Source organism: Arabidopsis lyrata (genome assembly GCF_000004255.2).
Source record: "Arabidopsis lyrata subsp. lyrata unplaced genomic scaffold ARALYscaffold_4, whole genome shotgun sequence".
Lineage (NCBI taxonomy): Eukaryota > Viridiplantae > Streptophyta > Magnoliopsida > Brassicales > Brassicaceae > Arabidopsis > Arabidopsis lyrata.
The window spans coordinates 16,051,085-16,075,090 of NW_003302552.1; the positions used below are offsets into that span (position 1 = coordinate 16,051,085).

A 24,006-nucleotide genomic window follows, 5' to 3' on the forward strand; every position below is an offset into this window, starting at 1 on the left:
AATCTCGAGAACATTGAACGCAACCCTGTTACTCAGATAAGTTCTTCCTTTTGTTTCACTGTTATAATCTTGAGAAAGTAAGAGTTTCTTTCTATATAAAAAGATGTTAAAGAAAAAAAATACATCTATTGATATAATTCCCTTACATTATATTGTGAATTCCAAATAAACATTAAACGTCAAAAAAAAAAAGATTATGAAGAAGTTGCTTAGAAAGATTTTATCGAAAAAGAAAACGACAAGTCTAAGAAGAGATTCAATAAAAATAATCAGTTCAAAGCATGCAAAGAAAACTAACAATATCTAATAAAACCATAATAATTCAACTTTTAAGATTTTATAAAATAAAAAGGGCATCTAGTTATCTAGTTAATATTATTTAGTTTAAAGGTTTAAATTAGAAGATGGTAGTGAATCCAAAGTGGCAAATAGAGGAGTTAATCTCATCGCTTAAAGTATAACTAATGACTTTTAACGGCTCCATTCATATGTAGCTCTTGGTTACATATCCTGGTTGCAGAGTGTGTTTAATGGTGAGAGATTTCTTTCTTCTCTTTGAACTTGTGTGTTTTTTTTGTAGAGCTCGTTGTGGATCAAATTTTTTTGTATATGTCCTTTGTATTGTGAAAAATGCTTAGAATAGGCGTTATCCCTCAGGTTTGGGTTGGTTCTTTTTGTGTAAGCTGGTATAATCCTACCTACCTTATTTAATTAAATCAGTTGAAAAGAAAAAAAAAGTATAATTGTATCCCAACTACATCCCAAAGACATGTATAAACTTTAATTAAATCACTATCATAATTGTTTGTTGACACAAAGAATTCATCTAACCATGGTTATGGTTTTGTTATTTGATGAGATGAGATCAACCATAGTTAAGTTAAACTTTAATCAAATCTCACTATCATAGTTGTTTGTTGACAAAAGAATTCATCTAACCACACCTATGTTAAGTTTTTGTTATTTAATGATTATGAGATCAACCATGGTTAAGTTAAATTCCATTATGCAAACCATAGTTTAAGTCAAATTCTATCGTTAGCCAGATCATTAGAAGCTAAATAGTTATATTAGTATATTACCGAACAGTAGAAACATTACAAGACACTGAAGACGCATCGCTACCGTTAAAGGTTAAAAACCAACCCAGATGGTGGAGATCAACGGTCACTAACATCCACAAATTAAACGACAAGAAGTAAAATAAAAGATTGCGAATACAGCCAAAATAGAAGAAACAGAACATAAACACGTGGCGGAAGGAAGACATGACATTTTACATCACTCGCATGTCACTCTATCCTCATCGGCTCAAAGGTGCTTGCTCCTAGTATCGTCGCTGTATAGCCTACAGGATCACAACAACGGTCAGACCATCTTCGATCTGATCTAAACCGTCCGATCACATAATAATAACAAAAACTGAGTACGTACCAATCGTAGACGGTGGGAGAGTTTGGGTGAGAAGGCTTGTCGAAGAGGTTTGTTCCCCTTCCTTTGGTGGCGATGTTACTTCCTGGATGAAACACACTTCTCCACACGTTGTCCTTACGCGCCGATCCTGGTGTCGTCGGAGTCCCGGGACTTCCCGCAACTGCCGCCACAGTTTTGCTACTGCTCCCTTCTCCTACACCTTCCAAAACCATCACGTAATTAATTATGAGATCATACGTTTATACAAATATGGGACGTATGCTTGACAAAGAAAAAACAAATACCTTTGATGTCAAGGGGTTGGGCGGTGATCTTATTGCGGAGGCGGCCAAGGCCATGCTCCGGCTTAGGTCCGGCTACAGTTTCATCCCACATCTTTTTTTTTTAATCTTCTCTTCTGTATTGTTTGGGGTTGATTTTGGATAGAATTGTATCAAGTGTGAAGTAATTTTACTAAAGGGCTTCTTTCATCTAATTTATAGACTCATTTTTAAACTATTCGTAAAAATATCTTTTTTCTTTTGTCGCCTAGCTCTCTCATTATTTATTCGACCCATGAAATATCTAGGGACATAGTAATAATAGACAATACATTATTGACAATTAAATTGGTAAAGTACCAAATTAAGTTTAATATCTGCACCAACTAGAATTTTCGTTACCGTGACCCAAAAGAAAAAAAAAAACTAGAATTTTCGTTAAACACTCTGATAAAAATTCATACGTTTAGACAAATGTTATTATTCTCTGTCATAAAATAACATTACATGATACAATTGTAAATACTAAATAGTGTGTTATTTATATTTATTAATATGTCATGTCATTTTATGTCATTTTACAACATTTTAAGATAACATGCAACTTCCAGAGTTTAGAGTTAATAATACACACCATCTTTGCAAATTAGGATGCGGATAAGCCAATTTTTAAATGACCTTACTATATAACATTAATGTTATAATATAGATCAAACCATGAGCATCAGAAGAGTGAGCAATGAGGGAGAGGTGTGGAAATAAAAAAATGCAAGGTGGATAGAGATGAAGATATGGATAAGGACGAAGAGTGGTAGGGACCTTTAAATCAAAAGTATCCTAAGTCTTTTGTGGAAAAGTATTATATGAACAACAAACATATTTTTATTATTTTGTAAGGTAAAATATATATTAAGCAACAGTATCTAATCAAAGTGTTTTCCACAAACCCACCACATATATTAACAAGTTCATGCTGTCCTAATGATCACCAGTCCAAATGATGCACCAAAAATGTTTGAACAAGATAAAACTGATTCCAAAACTGTAAACAAAATTTTTGCATTTTATCCTAAACCAAAACACAGTGCTTGAATATCTTATATTATGACAAAAAAAACAGAGAACATTAAAAAAAAAACAGAAAACTAACTTCTAAATTGAAAAATCTTGATTTTCACAAAGCTTATTACTTAACGAATAGTTAGGAAACGTACCTCAACATTATTCCATTTCTTTCTCTTTTCCCCTTCATCTGCTTCCAAAGCAACCATTCTTTATCACATCACTTCTAAAGATTACAATCTAAATCATATTTCAAATGGTAAAAAAAACTGTTTTTAAGCATAAATTAAGCTTTGAAGAGTTTTACAATGTGTACACATTTCCTCCACCAAGCTCCAATTCTAACCTTATTCCATTATTGGAGGATAGAATGGAGATCCAAAGAATTTAGATGCTACGTACTAAACCCCTAACTGAGGAAAAGAAGGATGACATAATATACAGGAATCTCATCAATTTGAGCTCATCCCACACCAAGTGACATTTGGTTTGATAACTCAGGGTTTACCATACTTTTCGACATACCCCTGCAAATGAACATAAGAATTGTTAGACTATGCAATTGCTTTAAGTGTCTTTTATTTCCAGCTAAGAAACTCACCTCAACAAGCTTCACAATTCTGGTTGCAGACAAACCAAGATATTGATCAACTGATTCGGTGTCAGTTGGCACCTGATGAAACTGGACAGCGGCGCTGACTACCTTCTCTGCAGCTTTTTTAACTATCATGTTATGCACGTCTTTGGTAAGACGGCCCTCGCGCCACAACGGTTTCAACATTTCTTTAACGGTTTCCACAACTGCAGTCCGGAATTGTCTCATTACTTTCATCCCTGCATCTGACCTCACTTCACCATCTATCTCATCTGATTTCATTGTCTTTTTATATGAAGACCCATCACTTCTATGCCAAGAATCATGCCCCGCAGGTTTGCTTCTTTTCAAAACAACTCTATTCTCTGCAGCCGCAGCCGAAGAAATCTCTTTGCTAGGTGTTGTTGCATCATTTTGATCAACCACTGAAGTAGCCACCCCTTCCACTACTCCATGTGCTTCCAAACTCCTTGTCACAGTTTCTTGGTGTTGGTTTTGACTGCATGAACTGCTTTTATCATCATTCTTAATTTCCCGTGCTTGGGGACCACTAGCAGAATCACCATCTTTCTGCTGGCGGGAATTTTTCCGTGCATGTTCTCCTTTACTTGACAATGAAGCATTAAGAGCTCTGTCTCCTCCTAGATTCTCTATATCCGTGAAAGGATCGTAGAGGGCATCAGACGAGGGAAGTATATAAGGTGGAATTGTAAAAGATGCTTTAAAAGGTTCAGAAGGTTCCCAGTCATCTGAAGAAACTTTCTTTTTATTGCTAGTAGTGTTGCCTTCTGCGCCTTTATCAGAAGAAACAGCTATCCCTTGCAGCGTTGGAAGTGATCCAGATCCAGATATATTATTCCCATTTTCAAAATGCCCCACAGTAGAAGCACGCTCATTCATAGGAACAGAACTGGATAATGATCCTGTCCAGGCTGGTCCAGAAGATCCCATGTCTGTTTTTAGATAGGAACTGATAGAAGGTCTATGCTCATGAACAAAGCTGCTTCTCAATGTGAAGGAATTGCTGTTATTAATAACTAGAGACCTATTGTCAGTGACATCACCATATGTTTGCTTCAAACTTTCTCTTCCTATGTTTTCAAATGAAGGCATAAAGCGCATCTCGTTACTGACCGGGAAAACTCTCTGAGAACCTGGGGGATTCACAAAAGACATGGAGGAGAAAACTCTCTGAGAACCTGGGGGATTCACGAAAGATATATCATCTCTGGTATGCAAAGATGTCATGCCGTTTTCGCTTAACTGGGAAACTCTTACACCTTCTTTGCTGTCCAAAATTCTTCTTTCTGAATAAACATACGCAAAATAAATTATTGGTTGATTCATGAAGAGAAATTAAACCCCGGAAGTATTCACCAACCTCTATATTGTGGGAATTACCTCCAAATAGGGATCACTAATATCACAATCTTGAAAAGAATAACAATTTCATGGTACAACATACCTAGATCAGACAGGATACCACCGTTTCCAGCCATACTATTTTCGGCCAGTTGTTGACTAAAGCAATTTGAATTCTCTTTCACATGTAGAAACTTGCAGGACACCCCGTTGAAACACCACCCTTTAGCAAAAAACTTGCAGGGAAGAGCTGCACGTTTTTGTTCTGGTTCATTCCCTTCACCGCCAGGGAAAAAGCTTTTTGGCGGTATACCCGGAGCAGGAAATCTGAGAACCGAATCTGTCAGTATACAAGCTTCAAACATATAAAATTCAGAAGTTCAACAACCTCCTAACTTAGTTTCAGTAAAACTTGAGCAGAATTGTTTTGCTATACCTTGATAAAGTACCATTATATTGAGCAAAAGCTTGTTCCTTTATGATTTTTGATTGCTCATCTAAAGGTGTTGTTACAGAATGCCTCTTCACATCTACATGGGACAAGTTATAAATCAGGACATATTACCCAAACTGCTGCTTTGAATTAACAAAAGAGATTCCTACAGAGATAAGCACAAAACTTTGAGAAAGATGTTCTGAAACAGTAATGAATTAGCCTAGTTCGTATTAAAGCCACAATTTTTACAAAAGAGCTTCAGTGAAAATCTAATTGCCAAGTCTTTGAACCTCAAATCAGAGCTAAATCTAGTCAATTTAACAATTCTCTCTTTCTTCTAGAACAAAATTCATCTATTCCAATTTGGAAGAGGTGTTTCTATCAATAAAAACACAAACTTTGACACAATTAATCAACAACACCATGTAACCAATCACGAATTCAAATACTAACCGCTCTGGGAATTGGAAGCTTGAATTGGTGGTTTATCAAGCAATTCAGATTCTCTTACAATTGTATGTACTTGCACCTTTTGTTCGACCTCATCATCATCAATGTCCATGTCGGAATCAGACATCTTGAAGTCTTCGGCGAGGAAACCAACGCAGAGAGTGGTAAATTCGTAAATACTGCGGCGTGATCGGGGACCGAAGCTCGCTGTTGAGTCCTGATGATCTCCGAGAATACGTTTGGTATATCGAAACCACCATTGATACAAAGTCCGTACTATTTCATATCTAATGGGCCTTTCCTAAATATTAAAGCTTTAGTCTAAGGCCCATACTAAATTTCAAAATTTACCAAATATTTCCTTAAATTAACACATCGTTGCCTTTTTATACTAACCGGATTAAACCACAACAAAATTAAGTAGAACCGAATCAAACCGTAGAAAACGTGAAGCGTAGTGGTGCTAGATTGCACGTTAACTTTCTCCATCACTGTCACTGCTAAACCCTAAGAATCCTCTGCAATTTCGCAATTCTGTGAAGAAGGAAAAAAAAAACCCTAGTAAGCTTCATCCGCCGCCGGCTAATATTGATGGCGGACCAATCTTCGGATATCGTCAACACTCTGTCGTCGGAGATGGAGGCTGTTTCCGTTTCATCAACTCAAGCATCTTCTTCGTCTGATGGATTACAGTGAGTTTTCTTACCAATCATCAATTTCTCAGTTTCGCGCTTCAATTTGATTTGGGTTGGATTATTTGATTAGAAGTATGGGATTTGAAATTGAAAAGCCAGTGCATTGTTTATCTGCTGATTGGTCTGGTGGATATTGAAATTTTACTAATTTTTTCAGGATGAGTGAAGAAGTTGAGAAGAGATACAAAATTGTTAGGAGCATCGGTGAGGAATGTATACAAGAGGAAGAGCTAAAGAATCTTCTTGCTAAGAAGGCTGCTCCGATTTGCTACGACGGCTTTGAACCATCAGGAAGAATGCACATTGCTCAGGTCAGTTTTTTTTATTAACTTTAGTTTTCATTTGTTCTATTACTATATGTGGGAAGCTTTGGCTAATCTGATTTGGTTCTGTTGTTTACCTAATAGGGAGTGATGAAAGTCATCAATGTGAACAAAATGACTTCAGCTGGTTGCAGAGTGAAGATTTGGATTGCTGATTGGTTTGCTCAGTTGAACAATAAAATGGGAGGTGACTTGAAGAAAATTAGAGTGGTTGGAGAATATTTTCAAGAGATTTGGAAGGCTGCTGGGATGGACAATGATAAAGTGGAGTTTTTGTGGTCTTCTGAAGAAATCAATTCTAAGGCGGATAAGTATTGGCCTCTTGTGATGGACATTGCTCGCAAAAACAAGTTGCCTAGGATCTTAAGGTTACTTTCTTTTATTCTTCTCCATTCTTGGGACATTGTTTTTATGTGAGGGATATGATGGAACCTGAATGAGTCTGTTTCTTTACCTTTCAGGTGTGTGCAGATTATGGGACGTAGTGAGACCGATGAACTGAGTGCTGCCCAGATCCTTTACCCATGCATGCAATGTGCAGATATTTTTTTCCTTGAGGTACTGTTAAGGCTTCGTTTGCTTATGAACTGTCTTTGATTCTGTTGCTAGTTACTTGGAATCAAATGTTTAGCTTTAGCGTTACATCAGCAGAAAGTCTATTACATTGTTGACAAACCACCGGATAAAAGCTCCAGGCTAGAAAAAACAGTACATGATTGCAGATTTTGTCGATGTCTTTAGTTAGTTTTTACTCAATGTAATGGTCATTATGTGTATCTGGCTTATGAGTTCTGTGACTATGGTTAAAACATTTGCTTTACATCTGTAGGCTGATATTTGCCAGCTTGGGATGGATCAAAGAAAAGTAAACGTGCTAGCGAGAGAATACTGTGATGACATAAAGAGGAAAAACAAACCGATAATCTTGTCACACCGTATGCTCTGCATTTTCCTATTTGACTTCTGTTTATACCACGTTTTAACTGGTCCAGCGTTGTTAATCATATTTTAGCTGTAACTACTTACAGATATGCTTCCTGGTCTACAACAAGGACAAGAAAAAATGTCCAAAAGTGATCCATTATCTGCCATCTTTATGGAAGATGAGGAGGTAACTTGGCCACTTTTTATAGTTTACAAAAGTAGAGAAGAATTTTTACAGTTATTAACTAGTTTTGAATGTTTTGTCATCCTCAGGCTGAAGTTAATGTAAAGATCAAGAAAGCTTACTGTCCTCCAAAAATTGTGCAAGGCAATCCATGCCTTGAATACATTAAATACATCATTCTACCGTGGTTTGATGAGTTCACAGTTGAGCGAAATGAAGAATATGGCGGTAACAAGTGAGTTCTTGCTCTTTTTCTTTTACATCCGGAGTTTCTTGCTCAGTTTGTGGATTAGAATCCAATAAGGATTACTGTAATCGTATTACATACATGTCGCTACATCCTGCTGTTGAAACTCTACCAAATGTTAGGACCTACAAAAGCTTTGAAGAGATTGCTGCTGAATATGAGAGCGGAGAGTTGCACCCTGGGGATCTAAAGAAAGGCCTGATGAATGCGTTGAATAAGATCTTGCAAGTAAGTAAAACTTTCATTATGTTAGAGCTTCACGTCCCTAATGATTGATACTAGAAAAAAAGATAGAAACAATTATTCGGGAAACCGTTTTAGTAGTTTTGGATTCTACAACAGAATCATTAACCTCCTTAACAATATCGCAGCCTGTTCGTGATCACTTCAAAACAGACGCACGGGCCAAGAATCTGCTCAAACAGATCAAGGTAACAAAAATATAATATTTTTCCGGTTATGCTAATCATACTCCTTAAGAAATCTCTCACACTCCTTTGGTTTTGTATTGTGTAGGCTTACAGAGTCACCAGATAAAATTACAGAGCCAGAATGTGTCATTGTTTGGACAAAGCTTTCTCTCACTTTATGAAAGCTATTATTACCAAAACACACTGTAAAACTCCTGGAGTTTGTTTATTTGGTATATCAGATGCTACTTACTACAATTACCAATGTTTGTGGTCAATAAAATACATTCTTTTATGATAATCGTGTCGATATTTCTGCTACAAAATATTTTTTTTATTTTGAAAGAAACTTTAGTGACACAAACATTATCAGAAAAAGATTATTTGAGAAATTCAACGTTTAATCTCAGAAACTCAATAATTTGTTTACTTTGGTCTTAGATTGACGTGGCTGCCTCAAACTTTTATCTTTTCCTTTGTAGAAAAAAAAAAAGGAGCTCCTTAAATTCCACTAAAAAGAACCATCAGAAGAAGAAGACTCACAAGTCTTTTAATCTAGGGCTTTCTTCTAGAGATCGAAGAAGAATTCACATACCGAGATTTTCTCCAGTCCCAATGGCGTCAAACACCAGCAACGACAATTTCCAACATAGACCACGGCAAAGAAACGGACCACCTCCACCGCGGCGTCAGGGAAGAAATCCACCGCCTCCGTCATCGTCAACGCGAACTTCTCAGAATCAGCCACAACAACAGACGCCGCAAGAGAAGAAGAAACCAGTGTTCGTGAAGGTAGATCAGCTTAAACCAGGAACAAGCGGCCACACTTTGACCGTTAAAGTCGTCGATCAGAATTCCGTTCCTCAAAAGCCTGGAGCTGCTTCTTCTCACATCCGACCTGCTCGGATCTCTGAGTGTCTCGTTGGAGATGAGACTGCTTGCATCCTCTTCACTGCTCGCAACGATCAAGGTGAGTTAATCCGATTCCGTGTGTTAATTTCTGTTTTTGAATTATCTCTCGAAGAGCCTTAACGATCCTGTGGAGTTTCTTAGTCTGTTGGAATCTGGACTGTAATTTCATCTCTCAATCGCTGATAAAAGATTTGATCACATTCCAAATTTGTTCATAGATAGAAGATTTGATGCTTTTAAATCGTCATTTTAGCTTCAAAACAGTGTAGATACTTGAAGCTTCTCTACTGGAACTGGCATTGATCTGATGTTTTCTACAATTATAGATTTTGTTGATTAAAGACAGGATCTACTCAGCTCTGATATTCAATTGGTGATTCATAGTGGATCACTTAGCTTTTTGGGGGCTAATACAAGTCTTTCTTGGTTTTTCTTTTGTGGGTTCAGTGGACTTGATGAAACCAGGAGCTAGTGTGAATCTTCGGAATGCAAAGATAGATATGTTCAAGGGATCAATGAGGCTTGCTGTTGACAAATGGGGTCGCATCGAGGTCACTGAACCTGCTGACATTACTGTTAAAGAGGATAACAATTTGTCCCTAGTGGAGTATGAGCTCGTCAATGTCGTTGAGGAATGATCTCTGGCCCCATGTCTCTAATAGGTGATATATCAAGCGCCACAATGAATTTTGTTTTGGGGTGAACACCGTGCGGGTTAAATATATTTATCTTATGACGTTGCAAGTTTGCTATATTTATCTACCGGTTGATTTGTGTTGATCTCGGGTTTGGTATTATCGGTATGTACGCTTTCAGCTGTGGATGCTTTTGTATGGTCCTTGAAGAGAAGGTTAATGAAAAAATTGGTGAAAAGTTTTGTGTCCAAAATATGTCTTGCAATTCCAATACCCATTTTTGATATAAGTTAAGTTCTGAAATTTTGATTGTGCAACACCCACCAAAAAAACGAAGATCGAGTTGGGGTTTAAGTTGTCAGATTTTGTTAACAAGTAATAACTGTTACTGAACCGGTTGGTCATGCATGAATATAAGACGAATCTTATGACCTAAGACGAAACATGACACGACTACCGTCACTTCATCACCTTGCTTCGAACTGCATCCATTCTTGCACTCTTCATTTGAGATTCATCATGCATCATCAATGCAATCTGAGCAAATAGAACATCATATCAGTATCCAGAAAACATAAGCTCATGTGATAAGAGGGAGCAAAGAGTGTTGCAGGATTCATGAAAGTTTCTATTATTCATGTGAAACACTATCATAATCTAAAACACTACAGGGCATAATGCACACATTAAGATTTTCCCCTTTTTATATATAAGACTTAACTCCAAGAAGAACACATGATAAAAATAGCTTACACCACTCTAGATCATTCTCCTTTTTATCAACTTGACAAAAGAAAAAGTTGAGATTCTCATTACATGCAAGACATTTGAAATCTGGTTCAAGATTTGTCGAATCATGACACAGGTAAGGCTGTGATTTAGTCACTTAATTGTAAACAAGGCTCCACCTAAACAAGAGAGAGCCTAACAGAACTAGTAAACCAAGCGGGCAATCAATGGCAGAGAATTACAGAATTAACTGAAATTCATCAATCTATAGAAAGAAACCTCCATTTATAACTGCACATAACCTTTTAAGACCAACACAACAACCTTCAAAAGTAACATACCAACTTATACACCTAATGGACACAAACCTTACGACTAGAGATAGATACGCAAGCATATGATGGATAAACAGGAAGAACAACAAATTGAAGGATACAGTTATCTTCAACAACAAGTTTCACCAAAACAGCTACTTAGGTATCAAATCACGAGAAAATGAAACAAAATTGGCTAAGACATTAAAGTCTTTGCCTTCTCCTTCGAAGTACCTTGGAGAGTCCAAATGGAGCGCCCTGAAACTGAGAGCATCGAATTGAGCAAAGCAGAAGCAGTGGCCGTGTGGTACGGAAGCATCGTCTCGACGCAGCAGCTCAATTCCACCGGAGACCTTTAACACATTTCACAATGGATAATCAAATTTGAGTTAATCGATGTTTCGGAGGTTCGCTCTATGTTTACCTGAAAATGCGGTGAGAGAGAGGGCTCTGTTTAGGCAACTTAAACGAAGACCGCGCAGAATACGGCGTAGGTTTCGTCGACCTCAATGCGGCAACGACGGCTCGGCTAACACCGGAACGGAGGACGGATCTGGCGGTGGACATGGAAAGTTTCCGATTCTCGTTGGATTTGGGATTTAGGGTTTTTTCTGGGTTTAGGGATTTTGTTTGGGTCAAAGAAAATCTGTTGAGCTGTTGACTTTTCGTACTGGAACTTTTAGAAGTCGTGACACGTTCAACACCTTTTTTTTTTTTAAGAGAATTTTAATCAAAAGAATAATTTGTTCAAATATTAATATGGAATCTAATTTTTAGAGAGTCGATATGTCATAAATTCTATACAAATCTGTAGTTGGTGGCCACCATGGTTTTCACTATGTGTTGATTAAAGGTTCTATCGCAGTCGCAGATTCGCAAACTAATTGTTGACTAATCGATATTAGTTCTTATATTTCTTGTACATGATGCAAAAGATTAATTTTGCTTAATCGTGTTTATTCTTTTTGTTTTTTAATCTCTATATAAATTAAGAAGAATAGAGATTGAATGAACCATCATCAGAACATTAGCATAACAAGCATCACCATATCTATAATATTTTTATTTTTTCCAAATTTTATATGCAAACAATTAGACTTTTGACAGATAATTAAACCATTTGAAACAAAAATCGAAAACATAAAAGCAAATACTTATTTTTGTTTCATGTGGGCATGCTCATGGAGTGAACTCATCTCCTTGCTCTTCCCCGTACATCTCGGACTGTTGGTTGGAATCGTATGGATTCTTGAAGTTGGATTTCTTCTCATTGTAACCGGTTGGCTTGTAGTTGTAGTAATGATTCTGGTAGAAACGGCCGTGGTTTCTGTCGTCATCAAGGTCGTAGTAGTACTTACCATTCGCCATATACCTCGTATCGCTCATGCCTTGTCTCTCTACGTTGTTGTTATAACCCTTGTACGCCTCCTTCTCTCTCTTCTCCGTCCCGTAAGTATTAGGGTTTTCGTAGTAGCTCGTGTCCTTGTTGTTATAACGACCCTTGTACGCCTCCTCTCTCTTATCCGTCCCGTAAGCATTTGAGTTTTCGTAGTAGCTCGTGTCTTTGTTGTTGTCGTAAATCTCGGTAGTCTTAGGATAGCTCTCTCTGTAGTTTTTGTAAGATTCTTGCGTTTGGGCCGCTTCGCTTAGGCTTGGGGTGGAGAAAGAGTCGTCGTAGTTAACGTTATCCTCGTACTTGTTACTGTTCAACTCTTCATTGTTGTTGTCGGTTGTCTCGTGACCATACAAGCCGTACCCGTTTTCGGACTGGGGGATAAAGGCAGGGTTCTGGTCATCTGGCTCTTTCTTCTCGTTGGTTTGGATAGGGACAAGATTGTTAGGGTTTTGCTCTTTGGGATCTTCTCTTTGGAACTTGCCAAATGAGTAGCTGTCTCTTGCATCGATTTGGGTGGAGAAAAGAACAAGTGTTAAGAAGAAGAAGAGACATGAGCTAGTGGAAAACCCCATGGTGATGTGAGTGTTGTGGGTTTGTGAGAGAGAGTGGGATTGTTTATATATAGGAAAGGTTTTTTTTCCTTTTGATTAGTATATAGAGTGTAAATGGTTAGGTGGAAATAAGGAGTGGATCGGTGATAATGGTTGATGGCGGGTCTATTGAGATGAGAGGATTTTTTCAAAGAGGTAGCTCGACTTTTTGGGCGCCTATGTAATTATCTTATCAGAAAATGGTAACTAATTAAGCAAATTTAGATGAAATATTAATACCTCGTCTTGTGAGTTTTTGTTAAAACACTTATGGACAATGAACACGAGTACCATGCTCTAAAAAAATGGGGTTGTAGTATGTAGGTACTGTAGTAGTGTTTAATTATATGCAAGTGATTCACTTGGCGAAACATTCTACACGTAATAACACTAAAAATAACAAAAATCAATGGCTTAATGAGATTTTCCCATCCAAAAAGGGTTATTCTCCAATAACACATGTCTTATATAATACGGAAGAAACATACCAAAAACAGTAGTGCAATTTTGTGCAACCAAAAGCTTAGGTAATCAACATATAAACCCAAACAATTTCATTTTATATGATATTTACTGGATTAGCAAAAAAACAATAGTGCAATTTTGTACTAGTTTACTTTGGTACACTCTGCCTTAGTATATACATAAGAGCATCCGCAACGTGCTTCTCATATGTAGCTCTTTATTAATTAAGAGACTAAAGAACCCCATAAGAACTAGTGGCCCCACAAGAACTGGTGTTATGTCACATTTTAATTGGTGGAAAGCAGATTTATTAAAAAAAGAAAAATCTCTTCTTTCTTGAGACTTCTTTCTCTTTTTTTTCTTCTTTCTCAGATTTAGGGTCGTGTCATAAGAACCCCAACTTAATACTCTATTGTTGGAGATGGTCTAAGCAAACCTTTTGCATACCATATGGAGTCTTAGTATGCATGCATAGTGCTCTATTCCAAAGATAACTATGATCCAACGTATACGTTCTCTCAGTTTAGCTAAGTTTATAGTGTTTATTTCCATGCATCCAAAATGTTGATAATCATACCCCTTTTTTTTTGCAATAGTAGTAACTAACTACAGTTCCTAATGGAAGAAGAAATTTAGTTGAATTAATGACCAATAAAAGGCAATTTGTTTTTTCTTTTTTGTCAACCAATAAAAAGAAAATTAGTTGACAAAAAAAATAGAGGGGGAGTAAGTGAAATTGCAATGGCAGGGTAATAATGGGAGACGAGAGATGTTGGGGGTAGCCACTATAGGGAAACCGTCACACCGATACCATACGCTTTCCGAGCCTAAGCATGCCTCTACGTTTTTTTTTTTTTTTTTTTTCCAAAGTGTTAGGCTTAAAATACCCAACTGATTTGCGTCTACTATTCATCTTTTTCTTTGTTTAATGTCTTAGTTAAAATTATTACCTGAAATTTCGAACACATAACATTTCACTTAAACTATACAGTTGCACATCCACAAAGACCACAACCAAATCATATAACACTACAAGCCATGATTTACTATTGAACAATCGCTAAATATCATTTGCCCTATATTTGGCCAAAGTGAAAGATTTGTTTATCAGTTTCTTCTGTTCTTTTAATATACCGGATTTAAGAAGATTGGTCTGATTCTCACTAACATCGAGTAATGCTGATCCATAAATAGGCGAACATAGCTCGTTCGTAATTCTTAAATATTTTACCTAAAACAAATAAATGCATTAAGAAATTTCAAGCAACATTGACTAATGTGAGTATGGGAGAGTTGGTACTTTCTCCTTTTCAGACAATATTAAGATAGATCTCAACTGCCGAAAAATAAAACGAATAAACGGCTCCACAAATCTTTTAGGTAGAAAATAAAGCAAGATTATTGATTAAAAAGTTTGATTTGGTTATGATTAGACCCACAAACCATACAAGCGCGCAAAGGTTGATTAACCACATTCGTTAGATTTGTCAAAGTACACTGAGGGTGGCATAACTTGCAGTTGGAACTAACTAATGAGGTCGGTGGGTTTAAGAGATAGTAAATGATAGAGAAGCGACTACAAAGCACTGATTCTCGCAACATTGCATAATTATTGATACATCCATCAATTAAACATTGCATAATTATGCCACTACACGTTGGTACATGTATATGAAGATTAGCACGTCAAATCTATGGTGCAAAAAGGACAACCATGTACACTAATTACTGTTGGTGTATTCAAACATGTGATGAGAAGTTTTACAAATACAAGTTTGAACTTCATTTATATGGGATCTAAAATCGGGAGTTTTCTATTTTTTTTTTGTAGAGACAGGAAGCACTCACAAACACTAGATTCACCATATGCGTCCATGCACACTCTTTATTAGTCTGCTTGGTAATCATCCTCATAGATCATTTTAGTTCTTTTACTTGATCATTTCCCATTATTTTCCGTTAAAATTTCAGTTGTTATGCTAATTAGCTAACCTACAATACCATTATCAATATTTCTCTGTCATATTTTATTAACCTTAAGATTTCACCATTACCATTTAAACCTACAATCCAAAAGAAATATTAATCCATTCCATCCAAAAAAATAGCACCACTCGACAACATACTATTCTCAAGATATATTTGCAGTTGTCCTTCATCTTCAACATCAAATCTGGAAAGAACAATCGAAATCGTCATCACTTCATCTAACTTCTATAGCTTCACCAGGCCCGGCCCTATGGTAAAGCAGATGAAGCATTGGCTTTAGGCCACATTATATTTAAACAATTATAAGGCCACATTTAACTAAAATGGTCGTGCACTTAGGTAATAGTCACCAGCCAAGTTCGAAACATATTAGTTAGACATGTCTTTTTTTTTTTTGGACAAATTGATTTTTTTGGACAAAGTTAGACAGCTCATTTTCTGTCTTTACATCACTTTACTTTGTTTTATATTACATATGTGGCCCTTATTATTATTTCTTCTACAATAACTTTCTTTTTTCTAACTCCTAACATTCTAAATTTATTGCTGTCAAAAAAAAAAAAAAAAATCTAAATTTCTTAAATATTTTCTCAAAAACCTATAATAATATTACAAAACTTGGAAGAATTCTCCACATCTGTTTATATCAAGATTTTATAATTGTTAGCTAATTAGATATAACTAAAATAAAAAAAAATTTGAACCATATGAGGTATTAAATAATTTCTCTCATATTTTTAAAAGTATATTTTGTTAAAATATAGGTTTGAACATATTCTCTGAAAAAAAAAATTTAGATCTTATCATTTTCAAAAAAATTCATTTTACTTTGTATACAATGTAACTAATATTAAAAATATATAAAGTTAAATATAAATAAATTTGGTACCTTAAATATTAAGGCCACATTTTTAAAAATGTTTTAGGCCTCTATAAGTTTAAGACCGGCCCTGAGCTTCACCACTTTGGTTGAGTGGATGGACCAAATTCTTGTTTGTAGATTATACTTCCATGTTTTAATTTTTGTCACGGGACCATTTATGTAGGTCTATAATTATCGATTGTAAATCTAAAGCGTTTTCATTTTTATGAAAATTTTACATTCTTAACCAAAATATATATATACTACCACCAATCAAAGTCATTTATTGTTGTTTGCGACAAATTTGACAAACATCACCACCGAACCTTTTAAAGTTTAAACAAGGACAAAGAAACAAATCCCATAACTCTCTCTAGTTGGGTTTCTTAAATGGTAAATGTGACAAATGTTGCTACTTATCCAAACGGAAAACCCTTGAAACCAAACCGGGTAAAATCAAACCAAATAAGAAAACCATACATATTACCGGTTCGATAGGGCCGGTTATTTAATTGAGTTTATGTCTCCTCTTCTTCTTCAATCAAAAAACACACAAGTTGCTTACTCAGGAAGAGGATCCCATAACAAGAGCGTAAACAAAAGCAAATTCGGAACTAAAAGAGGAATATATGGATTTACTTCATTCACCAGTTTCTTCCTCGTCAACCTCTTCCTCGCATACTCTCTCCTCTCTTCTCTCCCCCATTTCCCTTCCTCAAGTCCGACGGCCATAACCGCCGCCGGCGGCTGATAATACGGACAATTCGACCTCCAAGAAGTATCAGGAAGTCCGAATCTTGATACCCTTTTGAAGAATTGAGAAACCCACCATTGACGGAGATGCGTCGGCGAATATATCGGAGGGTAATCCCACGAGATGTAGCTTGGAATTAGGGCTCCGATGAAGAATTGGGAGTGAAGTGATGGTTTCGTTGTCGGGTTTGTGAGTATGTGTGTCACCGCTTGTAATCTCTGTTCCCATGTCGTCTCCTCCATTGGCTTGGATTACGTTTTCTGTTAGTGGCAGATAGAGAGATAACGATGCCGGACTCCTTTACGGTTAAATTGGAATTACGAATTGAACCGGAAATAACCGGTATTGTGCAATTTAAAAAAGTGCAAATACTTTTTTAAATTATAAACCTAATAAAAACCATCCTTGCAACGAAAGTGAACACCAAGTCATAATCATAATAAATCAACTAAAAACAAGAACTTTACTTATGTCACAAGCAAATAAAACACACAGAAACCAAAGAACCCTAGAGAGCAATGTCTAGTAACATGTCTCTCATTGCATAGATGTCCCTTCCTTGCGAATGATGATGATTGCTTTGAACAGCTGAGGCACCTTTTATGGAATTCCCTTCAACACATGGGACAACTGTCGCAGATGCAACCGCTGTGGTTTCGTTGGTTAACGGGAAACCAAACAGCCTGCACCTGCCTGGGCCTCCGTGATGATCCTCTAGACGTCCGTTAGGACTGTTTGAGTTGGTTATTAAGACGGAAGAGGGTGATGATGACACAGATGGGGGGAGGATACGTGTACTAAAGTTCTGGAACGGCCCACACCAAATGTTCCTCTGGCTCAACCCGTGCTGCGGATGATCGGTTATTGCGTAAGCGGGTACTGTTTCTTGACCTTGCAAGACCTTATGGAACCCATAAGAGTCACCAAATTCTGTTCCTTTGAAGCGGCCTCTCCTGGCACCGGCTCCACCATCCGAACAAGTGTTGATAAAACCCGGAAAAATTTCTTGACCTTGCAAGACCCTCTGGAATCTCAAAGATTCCTCAAAGTCTGTGGCGCGAATCCCCTCTGAAACAGTAGCAGAAAACAATGAAAACATAAGACTAGGCAAGAGAAGATTATGTAAGCAGTAGGATGTGTTTTGGCAAGTAGATATGTACCAGAGACAGGAATGTCAGGCTTTCCTGAGGAAAAGCCAATCCTGCTTCTCTTGGGACCAGTTGTTACGAAGCTGCCTGAATTGGAGATTGAACCAGATGGTTCGATCTCCCATGGTGAGACACGCTGTTGATGCCCGTTTGCCTCAATGTCATCCCACCTTACCTGAATATGACGTCAAAACACAGTTTCAGTGCTAGCACCAAGCTTATGGGATATTTATAAAACAAGCAACAATCTAATAGGTGACCTCTCAAACCAAGCTAGTGACTTTTTAAAATATCATAATTCATAGCTTACCAAAAGGCATCTCCATTTTGAACCAGGCCACCTGATAGGATCCAAGTCGCTGATTCCAGTTATAATCCCAGGGGATCTGACAACACAGGCGAAACATTTTAGAAAGATGGGCATATAAAGGTGTGGCAAGGTTAGTTTAAAGCTTGAATTATAAGTCACCTTCTCTCAGAGGCATCTTCAGACTCAACCCTCGCTTTAAATCTCATACCAATGCAAAATGGATAGTCAACAATCTTCAAGAACTTTGGTGCAGGGATTATGAAGTTTGACCAGCTTGCCCTGAAAACGTTTTACCAAATGCAATTCCAGTGAACATTAATGCTAAATTCTTAGGAGGCATTTCTTGGATGTTACTGAAACTTGGTTCTAAACAAGCTTCTAAGGAACAATTAAAAAGAACAATACACAACTTAAGGCCTCGGGAGATACCAATTGGGAGATGCCAATTATGATTCTGAAATGAAATTTTAAAGTCATTGTGGTTGGAGCTTACTTGGGGTTGTAGTAAATGCTGTTGTAGTAAATGCTGAAAACACTATGGGTCGATATGGCATGAGCTACTTCAGCGAAATTGTTGTGGTTCATATTCTGAGAGCAGCGGTGCCTTCGATTTGAGAAGCTCTTCTAACTCCCAGTCGCAGTTTGCCATCATCACCTCTATATCAGGGAAACCCATATATCACCTCTTACAGGATATCAAAGAGGTTATGTAGTGAGAAAACATTGAAGCTTTTTTTACTACCTAAGGAAAAGCACAGCATCTCCAGAGACAAGCTTCTTCTTGTTCACAAATGCACTCCACCCGGTAGTGAGCAAATGCCTCCTAGGTTGCCCTAAAAGACACTCAAACCATTCAAAATTTCCATCTCCTACCTCAATGCGAGCAAAAGAAACATAAGGCAACAAACGTACCTCGATAAATGTGGCGAAATCGCCACTCCAAGCCATGAAGATCCCTAGCAAGAAGTTCCTGAGAAGGCCGGGGCTGGCTATAGTCCTACATAACAAAATGACTATGCACTTAAATCTCTCACTATGAGCTAATAAAAGAACAACTAGAACACAATGTGCAATGTACAAAGCTGACTAGTCTTACAACAGAATCTAAAGAGAGTGGATTAGTACCAGAGGAGGGAAGCAATCCTCAGCAGCTCGGCGAGGAACAGAGAAGCCACCATGGGTACTTGTATCAGAAGCAGTAAGAGTTTTGCAAAACATGTGAGGAGTATTTGACCTCTTAAGCACTTCATAATCTTCCTCTCCACCATCCACATCAATTATTCCCTCACGCACCTTCCGCTCAATGTCCTGTAACAATCAACTCAAAATCTCTAAGCTCAACCAATTATGCTTTTTTCCTGTTCCGCGACTCGAGAGCTAAAGAAAAACACTCACCTCGGACTCAGGAAGAAGAGAGACTTGAGCATAAACCTCATCTGTAGTCGTCTCTGCCTACGAAATCAAAATCCCCCACATTTTGTTTATTAATCCTCATAACAAAAACCTTTTAAAGGATTTCCCAATGTTCTGTAATCAATTGCCATCAAAATGAAGCAAAAGGAGAAACTTTGAAATCAAATTCATAAGCACCAAACAAAAAAAAATGCAGACAATTTTTGGGGTTTTCAAGTGTTCGTCATCAAAATGCCACAAGAAGAAATGCAAATGGAGCAAAAGAGGAAACTTTTCAGTTTCTCCCAACATAAATTCGTTTGTCTCAAACAATTGAATAAACCAAAGGCACAAATCTCCATACCTGTATCGAAAAACCCAACTCAGATTCACCAAACAGAAAAAAAAAATCAAAGAATCAGATAAACAAAACAAAACCCATAACTCTGCTTTGAGAGCAGAGAAGAAAACATAAATGTAGAAAACAAAACCAAAAAAATAGAAAGAAAGAAAGAGAGAGTTAGTTACATACGTGAAGCTTAACATCGAGAATACGACAGAACACGTGAGGAGGTAGCCCGTAAATAGCGGCGGAGAAATCGGGGGCTTGTTCCAAATGTCCCTGAGGGAAATACAACACAAGGCTTCCTCTTTTTGGTAGAGAGATAAGGGGTCCAGCACAAGCATGCCACAGCTCCAAACAAACCCCTCCTCCACCAGAGCTCGAAGACACCACAGACGCAGACGCTGCTGAAGAAGACGAAGTCGGCGAGACAGACCCAGACGGCGTTTGCGTTTGTGTTTCGTCTTCCTCCGTCTCCATCACGTTCAGATCGATTAAACCACCCATTAAAGAGAGAAAAACAGAGATAAAGATAAGAGATTTATTCTTCTTATAACAAAAAAAAAATTCAGAGGAGTTTCTTCATGACTTTTACCCTCTCAGCCAAAAGAGGAGAGAGTAGTAGCACAGTGATGAGTGAGTCTTAAAGCCGTGGAGAAAAAAAAAAAAAAAGGGTTTTCTATATTAAACCAAGAAATTAAAGAAAAGAAACTAAAAAAAGTTTTGATTTAAAGAGAGAGGAGAGAGAAGAGGTATCAGAGAAACAGAACAGTACTGAGTGCTCTCTGCAGCAGTGAGGCTCTCTGCTACGTCTGGTGACTGATGTGTGTGGTGTGGCTTTTAGACCTTTTGTGCGTGGAGAGAGACATTAGATGGGATTAGATTTTTGAATAGATTGATTTTGCTTTTTTATTTTTATTATTATCTTTTACACAACAGTTTCTTTGCAAAATGTTGTTGATGATATACTATTGGAGTTTACTGAAATTATTATTGTTATAAGTATTATTATGGTTATTAATCATTTATATTATAAGATCTACAAGAATAATTTCTTCTCTGTCGTCTCTTTGAATCATTTTTATTGTTATGATTACTGGTGGCATACTTTTAGGGATTGATGCACATTAGTGAAATAGTTTAATAAATTATTTATCCATTATTATATGAGTAGTTCATGTGTTTTTGTGTTTGTGGTGTAGATTTGGATTACCGTTATATTCTACTCTGTTTTTTTTTAATATTTCTCGTGATTATAAAGTACATTGGGGGGATTGTTTTCTTTCAAGCCTTTGTGATGAATTATCATGTGTTAATTGCTGTTATCCAAATTTGGAACTAATTAGATGGATTTTTAAAAAATTTAGAAGATCATGACATTAGTATATGTCCATATATATATATATATTGGTTTGTGCTAATGGTATCGATCTATCATCATAGTAAAATAACTAATATGATCTATCCATAATCATCATCATCATCTAATCACATTGTTCCCAGTCGATTACATTAGTCATGGTCGACCACATTGTTTTTTTCCTCATTTCTCTTGTTGTGTTATTTCTATGCGAAAAAATATTAGTTTACTAAATTTGTCATAACTTTTAAACTGATTGTTGGAAAGTTGGAATGATTTGATACTGTTTTGTTACCATGTGTCAAAATTTGAAATTGATTCAAATGTGGGAAAACTTCCTTCCAATATCTATAATCTTTTAAATGTTACTACATGATTGTGAATAATTATTTTGCTTGTTTGCATTTAAACGAGGTACTTTTTTTTTTTGATATTTTTTTTTTCTCTCCTTTTTTTTTAAGTTAAAAGTTAGAAAGATTCAAACTAACAAAACCACATTATAAAGACTAACGAGGACTAAATTTGTAACAAATAACGTCATGTAATCTATTTATGCAGTGACAAATTTGATTTGTGAGCTAAATGTAATTTTTCTAAACAAAAAAAGTTAAGGCAAGAAGGAAACACTAAAGAGAGATTTGTGCATGAACCTATTATCAACGGCGAATAAATTGATGGATACACAAGTCATCCGAATTTCTAAATCAACCTACCTAATGCATGGGCTATTGTAAAAACAGGAAGAATTATTGCATAAGTACAAAGTAGGGTCCACTAACGGTAGGACATATTGAGAGAAACAAATGGTAGAGATTATATATGTTTTTGGTAAGATGAGGTTTCGAAAATTCTTATAATTATGTCTACCCAGATAAGGAACTAACCTAATCATACCACATTTTGAATTATATTAGATCTTAATACACATGCAAACAAAAAATTGTTCTTCTTGACCTAGTACATCGTTCACTCCGGTCCTTTCAGTTCTATGCAAAATTAGATCGATTTACACATGAACTAGAGATGATATGAAAGAATTGCAATGTTTTTTCTTTAATTGTGTTTGATGATCCGTGATATTTTATACGCAAACTCATAAATTGAAATTTATTTTCACATGACGATAGTTAGGAAATAGTTTTTATCGAAAAAAAACTATGGTTTGTGTAACATTAAATCTCTTTTATGATAAATTTAGTCTTTTAATAAATAAGACTATTTGTGTAACCTATTGTATTGAATGGAAACTGAATAATCTAATTGATTAAAAACTTATGAAATCTATAAATATAGTTTGATCATCGGAAGTGCATAGTGTACGTTGATTTTTCCAACGGCATCAAAGTAAACGTGAGATTTGAAATGTATTTTTTTCTTTTACTTTTTAGCTTCACATATCAAACATGCAAATATCTATTTTTCTCTGATAAATTGTATTCTTATAGCGTTTTAAATCTAAAATACTAATCAACTGTTTACTAGTAAAACATATCAAACCACAAATTATGGTAAGCAATATGAATATCCTTTTCCATCAAAACATTGTAATTGAATACTATATACGGCTATGCCCATCTAATTAGTACATATGTATAGACATTTAAACATAACCAAAGCAAACATGAAAGGTCTCATCTCAACAAGAAGCACAATGTAGCAACCAAGAGAGAACAATGAAAGTACAAGTAAATACAAGAAACATGTAAGGGTAGAAATGTAAGATAAAAAGAATCTGTGAAAAAAGGACAAATAGAGAAAAAGTGAGAAGACGGTCTTAAATTGGGAGTGTCATAAATTACAAAGAACCCGAGGATCAGGGGGGACTTTTTTCTCTCTTTCTTTCTTTTTCACATTTTCAACTTTCAATTTTCTCTATATATAAATAAACAAATTTGTTGTCCCTTATTTAATTTTTGGTGAACACGCGAGACAGTGTAGATGTAGATAGATACAGCTATAGAAGAGAGAGGCAACAACAACAACAAACAAAAGTGGGTTTGAGATTGGGGCAGGACCCGGACAAAACGGGTTACAAATCCAAATACCCAATTGGTTAATGCCCCGACATCTGTTTCCTATCTTCTTTTGGAAAGTCTCTCGAGCCTCACGCTCTGCCCATTGCGCGTACTCTTCACTCTCTCTTTTTCTTTGGTCTTCTTTTTACCTGTTTCAGACTCTGTTCACTTACTTCTTCTTCTTCTACTTTTCTTTCTCTCTCTCTCTTTGCAGAAGAACTTAGCCCCACTTTCATTCAATGCTTCGCTTTCGTTTTTTTATTTATTCGAGGGTCTAACCCGATTTTTCTCGCCTCCCAATATTTATTTTTTAGATTGTGATTGATAAAACTATCAAATACTAGTATCAACAAGCTACTTTTTCATTTGAGAAAATAATTTACTTTCAACAAAATAAAAGTGTTATGAAT

General features: G+C 36.4%; 8 protein-coding genes across 9 annotated transcripts; 2 read left to right on the top strand and 6 right to left on the bottom strand.

Annotated features, from left to right (window-relative positions):
- Positions 1–1,050: 1,050 nt before the first annotated feature.
- LOC9315541 (dormancy-associated protein homolog 1) lies at positions 1,051–2,075 on the bottom strand. Its single transcript, XM_021027039.1, has 3 exons — positions 1,719–2,075; positions 1,435–1,633; positions 1,051–1,348 (listed from the first exon to the last, which is right to left on the bottom strand). Exons 1-3 carry the CDS (start codon positions 1,807–1,809, stop codon positions 1,312–1,314), a joined length of 327 nt encoding a protein of 108 aa, XP_020882698.1. The 5' UTR covers positions 1,810–2,075; the 3' UTR covers positions 1,051–1,311.
- Positions 2,076–3,013: 938 nt separating this feature from the next.
- On the bottom strand, positions 3,014–5,984 carry LOC9317376 (protein FRIGIDA-ESSENTIAL 1). 2 transcript variants are annotated; one of them, XM_002881263.2, is made up of 5 exons: positions 5,603–5,984; positions 5,150–5,243; positions 4,817–5,040; positions 3,358–4,658; positions 3,014–3,283 (listed from the first exon to the last, which is right to left on the bottom strand). In XM_002881263.2, exons 1-5 carry the CDS (start codon positions 5,724–5,726, stop codon positions 3,254–3,256), a joined length of 1,773 nt encoding a protein of 590 aa, XP_002881309.1. In that variant the 5' UTR covers positions 5,727–5,984; the 3' UTR covers positions 3,014–3,253. The 2 variants fall into 2 exon arrangements, with proteins under 2 accessions (XP_002881309.1, XP_020882695.1); XM_021027036.1 differs by having other exon boundaries at positions 4,817–5,053; positions 5,603–5,699.
- Positions 5,985–6,082: 98 nt separating this feature from the next.
- Positions 6,083–8,683, top strand: LOC9317377 (tyrosine--tRNA ligase 1, cytoplasmic). Its single transcript, XM_021027037.1, has 10 exons — positions 6,083–6,291; positions 6,452–6,605; positions 6,702–6,985; positions 7,079–7,175; positions 7,447–7,552; positions 7,646–7,728; positions 7,815–7,960; positions 8,095–8,200; positions 8,344–8,403; positions 8,489–8,683. The coding sequence occupies exons 1-10, from the start codon at positions 6,191–6,193 to the stop codon at positions 8,507–8,509; spliced, it is 1,158 nt and encodes a 385-aa protein (XP_020882696.1). The 5' UTR covers positions 6,083–6,190; the 3' UTR covers positions 8,510–8,683.
- A 196-nt stretch (positions 8,684–8,879) lies between these two features.
- LOC9315542 (uncharacterized protein At4g28440) lies at positions 8,880–10,182 on the top strand. Its single transcript, XM_021027038.1, has 2 exons — positions 8,880–9,352; positions 9,742–10,182. Exons 1-2 carry the CDS (start codon positions 8,998–9,000, stop codon positions 9,930–9,932), a joined length of 546 nt encoding a protein of 181 aa, XP_020882697.1. The 5' UTR covers positions 8,880–8,997; the 3' UTR covers positions 9,933–10,182.
- A 33-nt stretch (positions 10,183–10,215) lies between these two features.
- LOC9315543 (protein NUCLEAR FUSION DEFECTIVE 6, chloroplastic/mitochondrial) lies at positions 10,216–11,645 on the bottom strand. Its single transcript, XM_002881264.2, has 3 exons — positions 11,397–11,645; positions 11,207–11,325; positions 10,216–10,466 (listed from the first exon to the last, which is right to left on the bottom strand). Exons 1-3 carry the CDS (start codon positions 11,537–11,539, stop codon positions 10,447–10,449), a joined length of 282 nt encoding a protein of 93 aa, XP_002881310.2. The 5' UTR covers positions 11,540–11,645; the 3' UTR covers positions 10,216–10,446.
- A 354-nt stretch (positions 11,646–11,999) lies between these two features.
- On the bottom strand, positions 12,000–12,957 carry LOC9317378 (protein E6). The gene has a single exon (XM_021027058.1). The coding sequence runs from the start codon at positions 12,938–12,940 to the stop codon at positions 12,152–12,154; it is 789 nt and encodes a 262-aa protein (XP_020882717.1). The 5' UTR covers positions 12,941–12,957; the 3' UTR covers positions 12,000–12,151.
- Positions 12,958–16,535: 3,578 nt separating this feature from the next.
- On the bottom strand, positions 16,536–17,324 carry LOC9317379. The gene has a single exon (XM_002881266.2). The coding sequence runs from the start codon at positions 17,268–17,270 to the stop codon at positions 16,836–16,838; it is 435 nt and encodes a 144-aa protein (XP_002881312.1). The 5' UTR covers positions 17,271–17,324; the 3' UTR covers positions 16,536–16,835.
- Positions 17,325–17,397: 73 nt separating this feature from the next.
- On the bottom strand, positions 17,398–21,211 carry LOC9317380 (auxin response factor 3). The gene is given in 11 exon segments (XM_021028679.1): positions 17,398–18,096; positions 18,189–18,351; positions 18,487–18,562; positions 18,646–18,765; positions 18,980–19,079; positions 19,082–19,143; positions 19,229–19,319; positions 19,399–19,483; positions 19,612–19,794; positions 19,882–19,938; positions 20,411–21,211. Coding segments are annotated over 11 exon segments (1,815 nt in total). The 5' UTR covers positions 20,729–21,211; the 3' UTR covers positions 17,398–17,536.
- Positions 21,212–24,006: the final 2,795 nt, after the last annotated feature.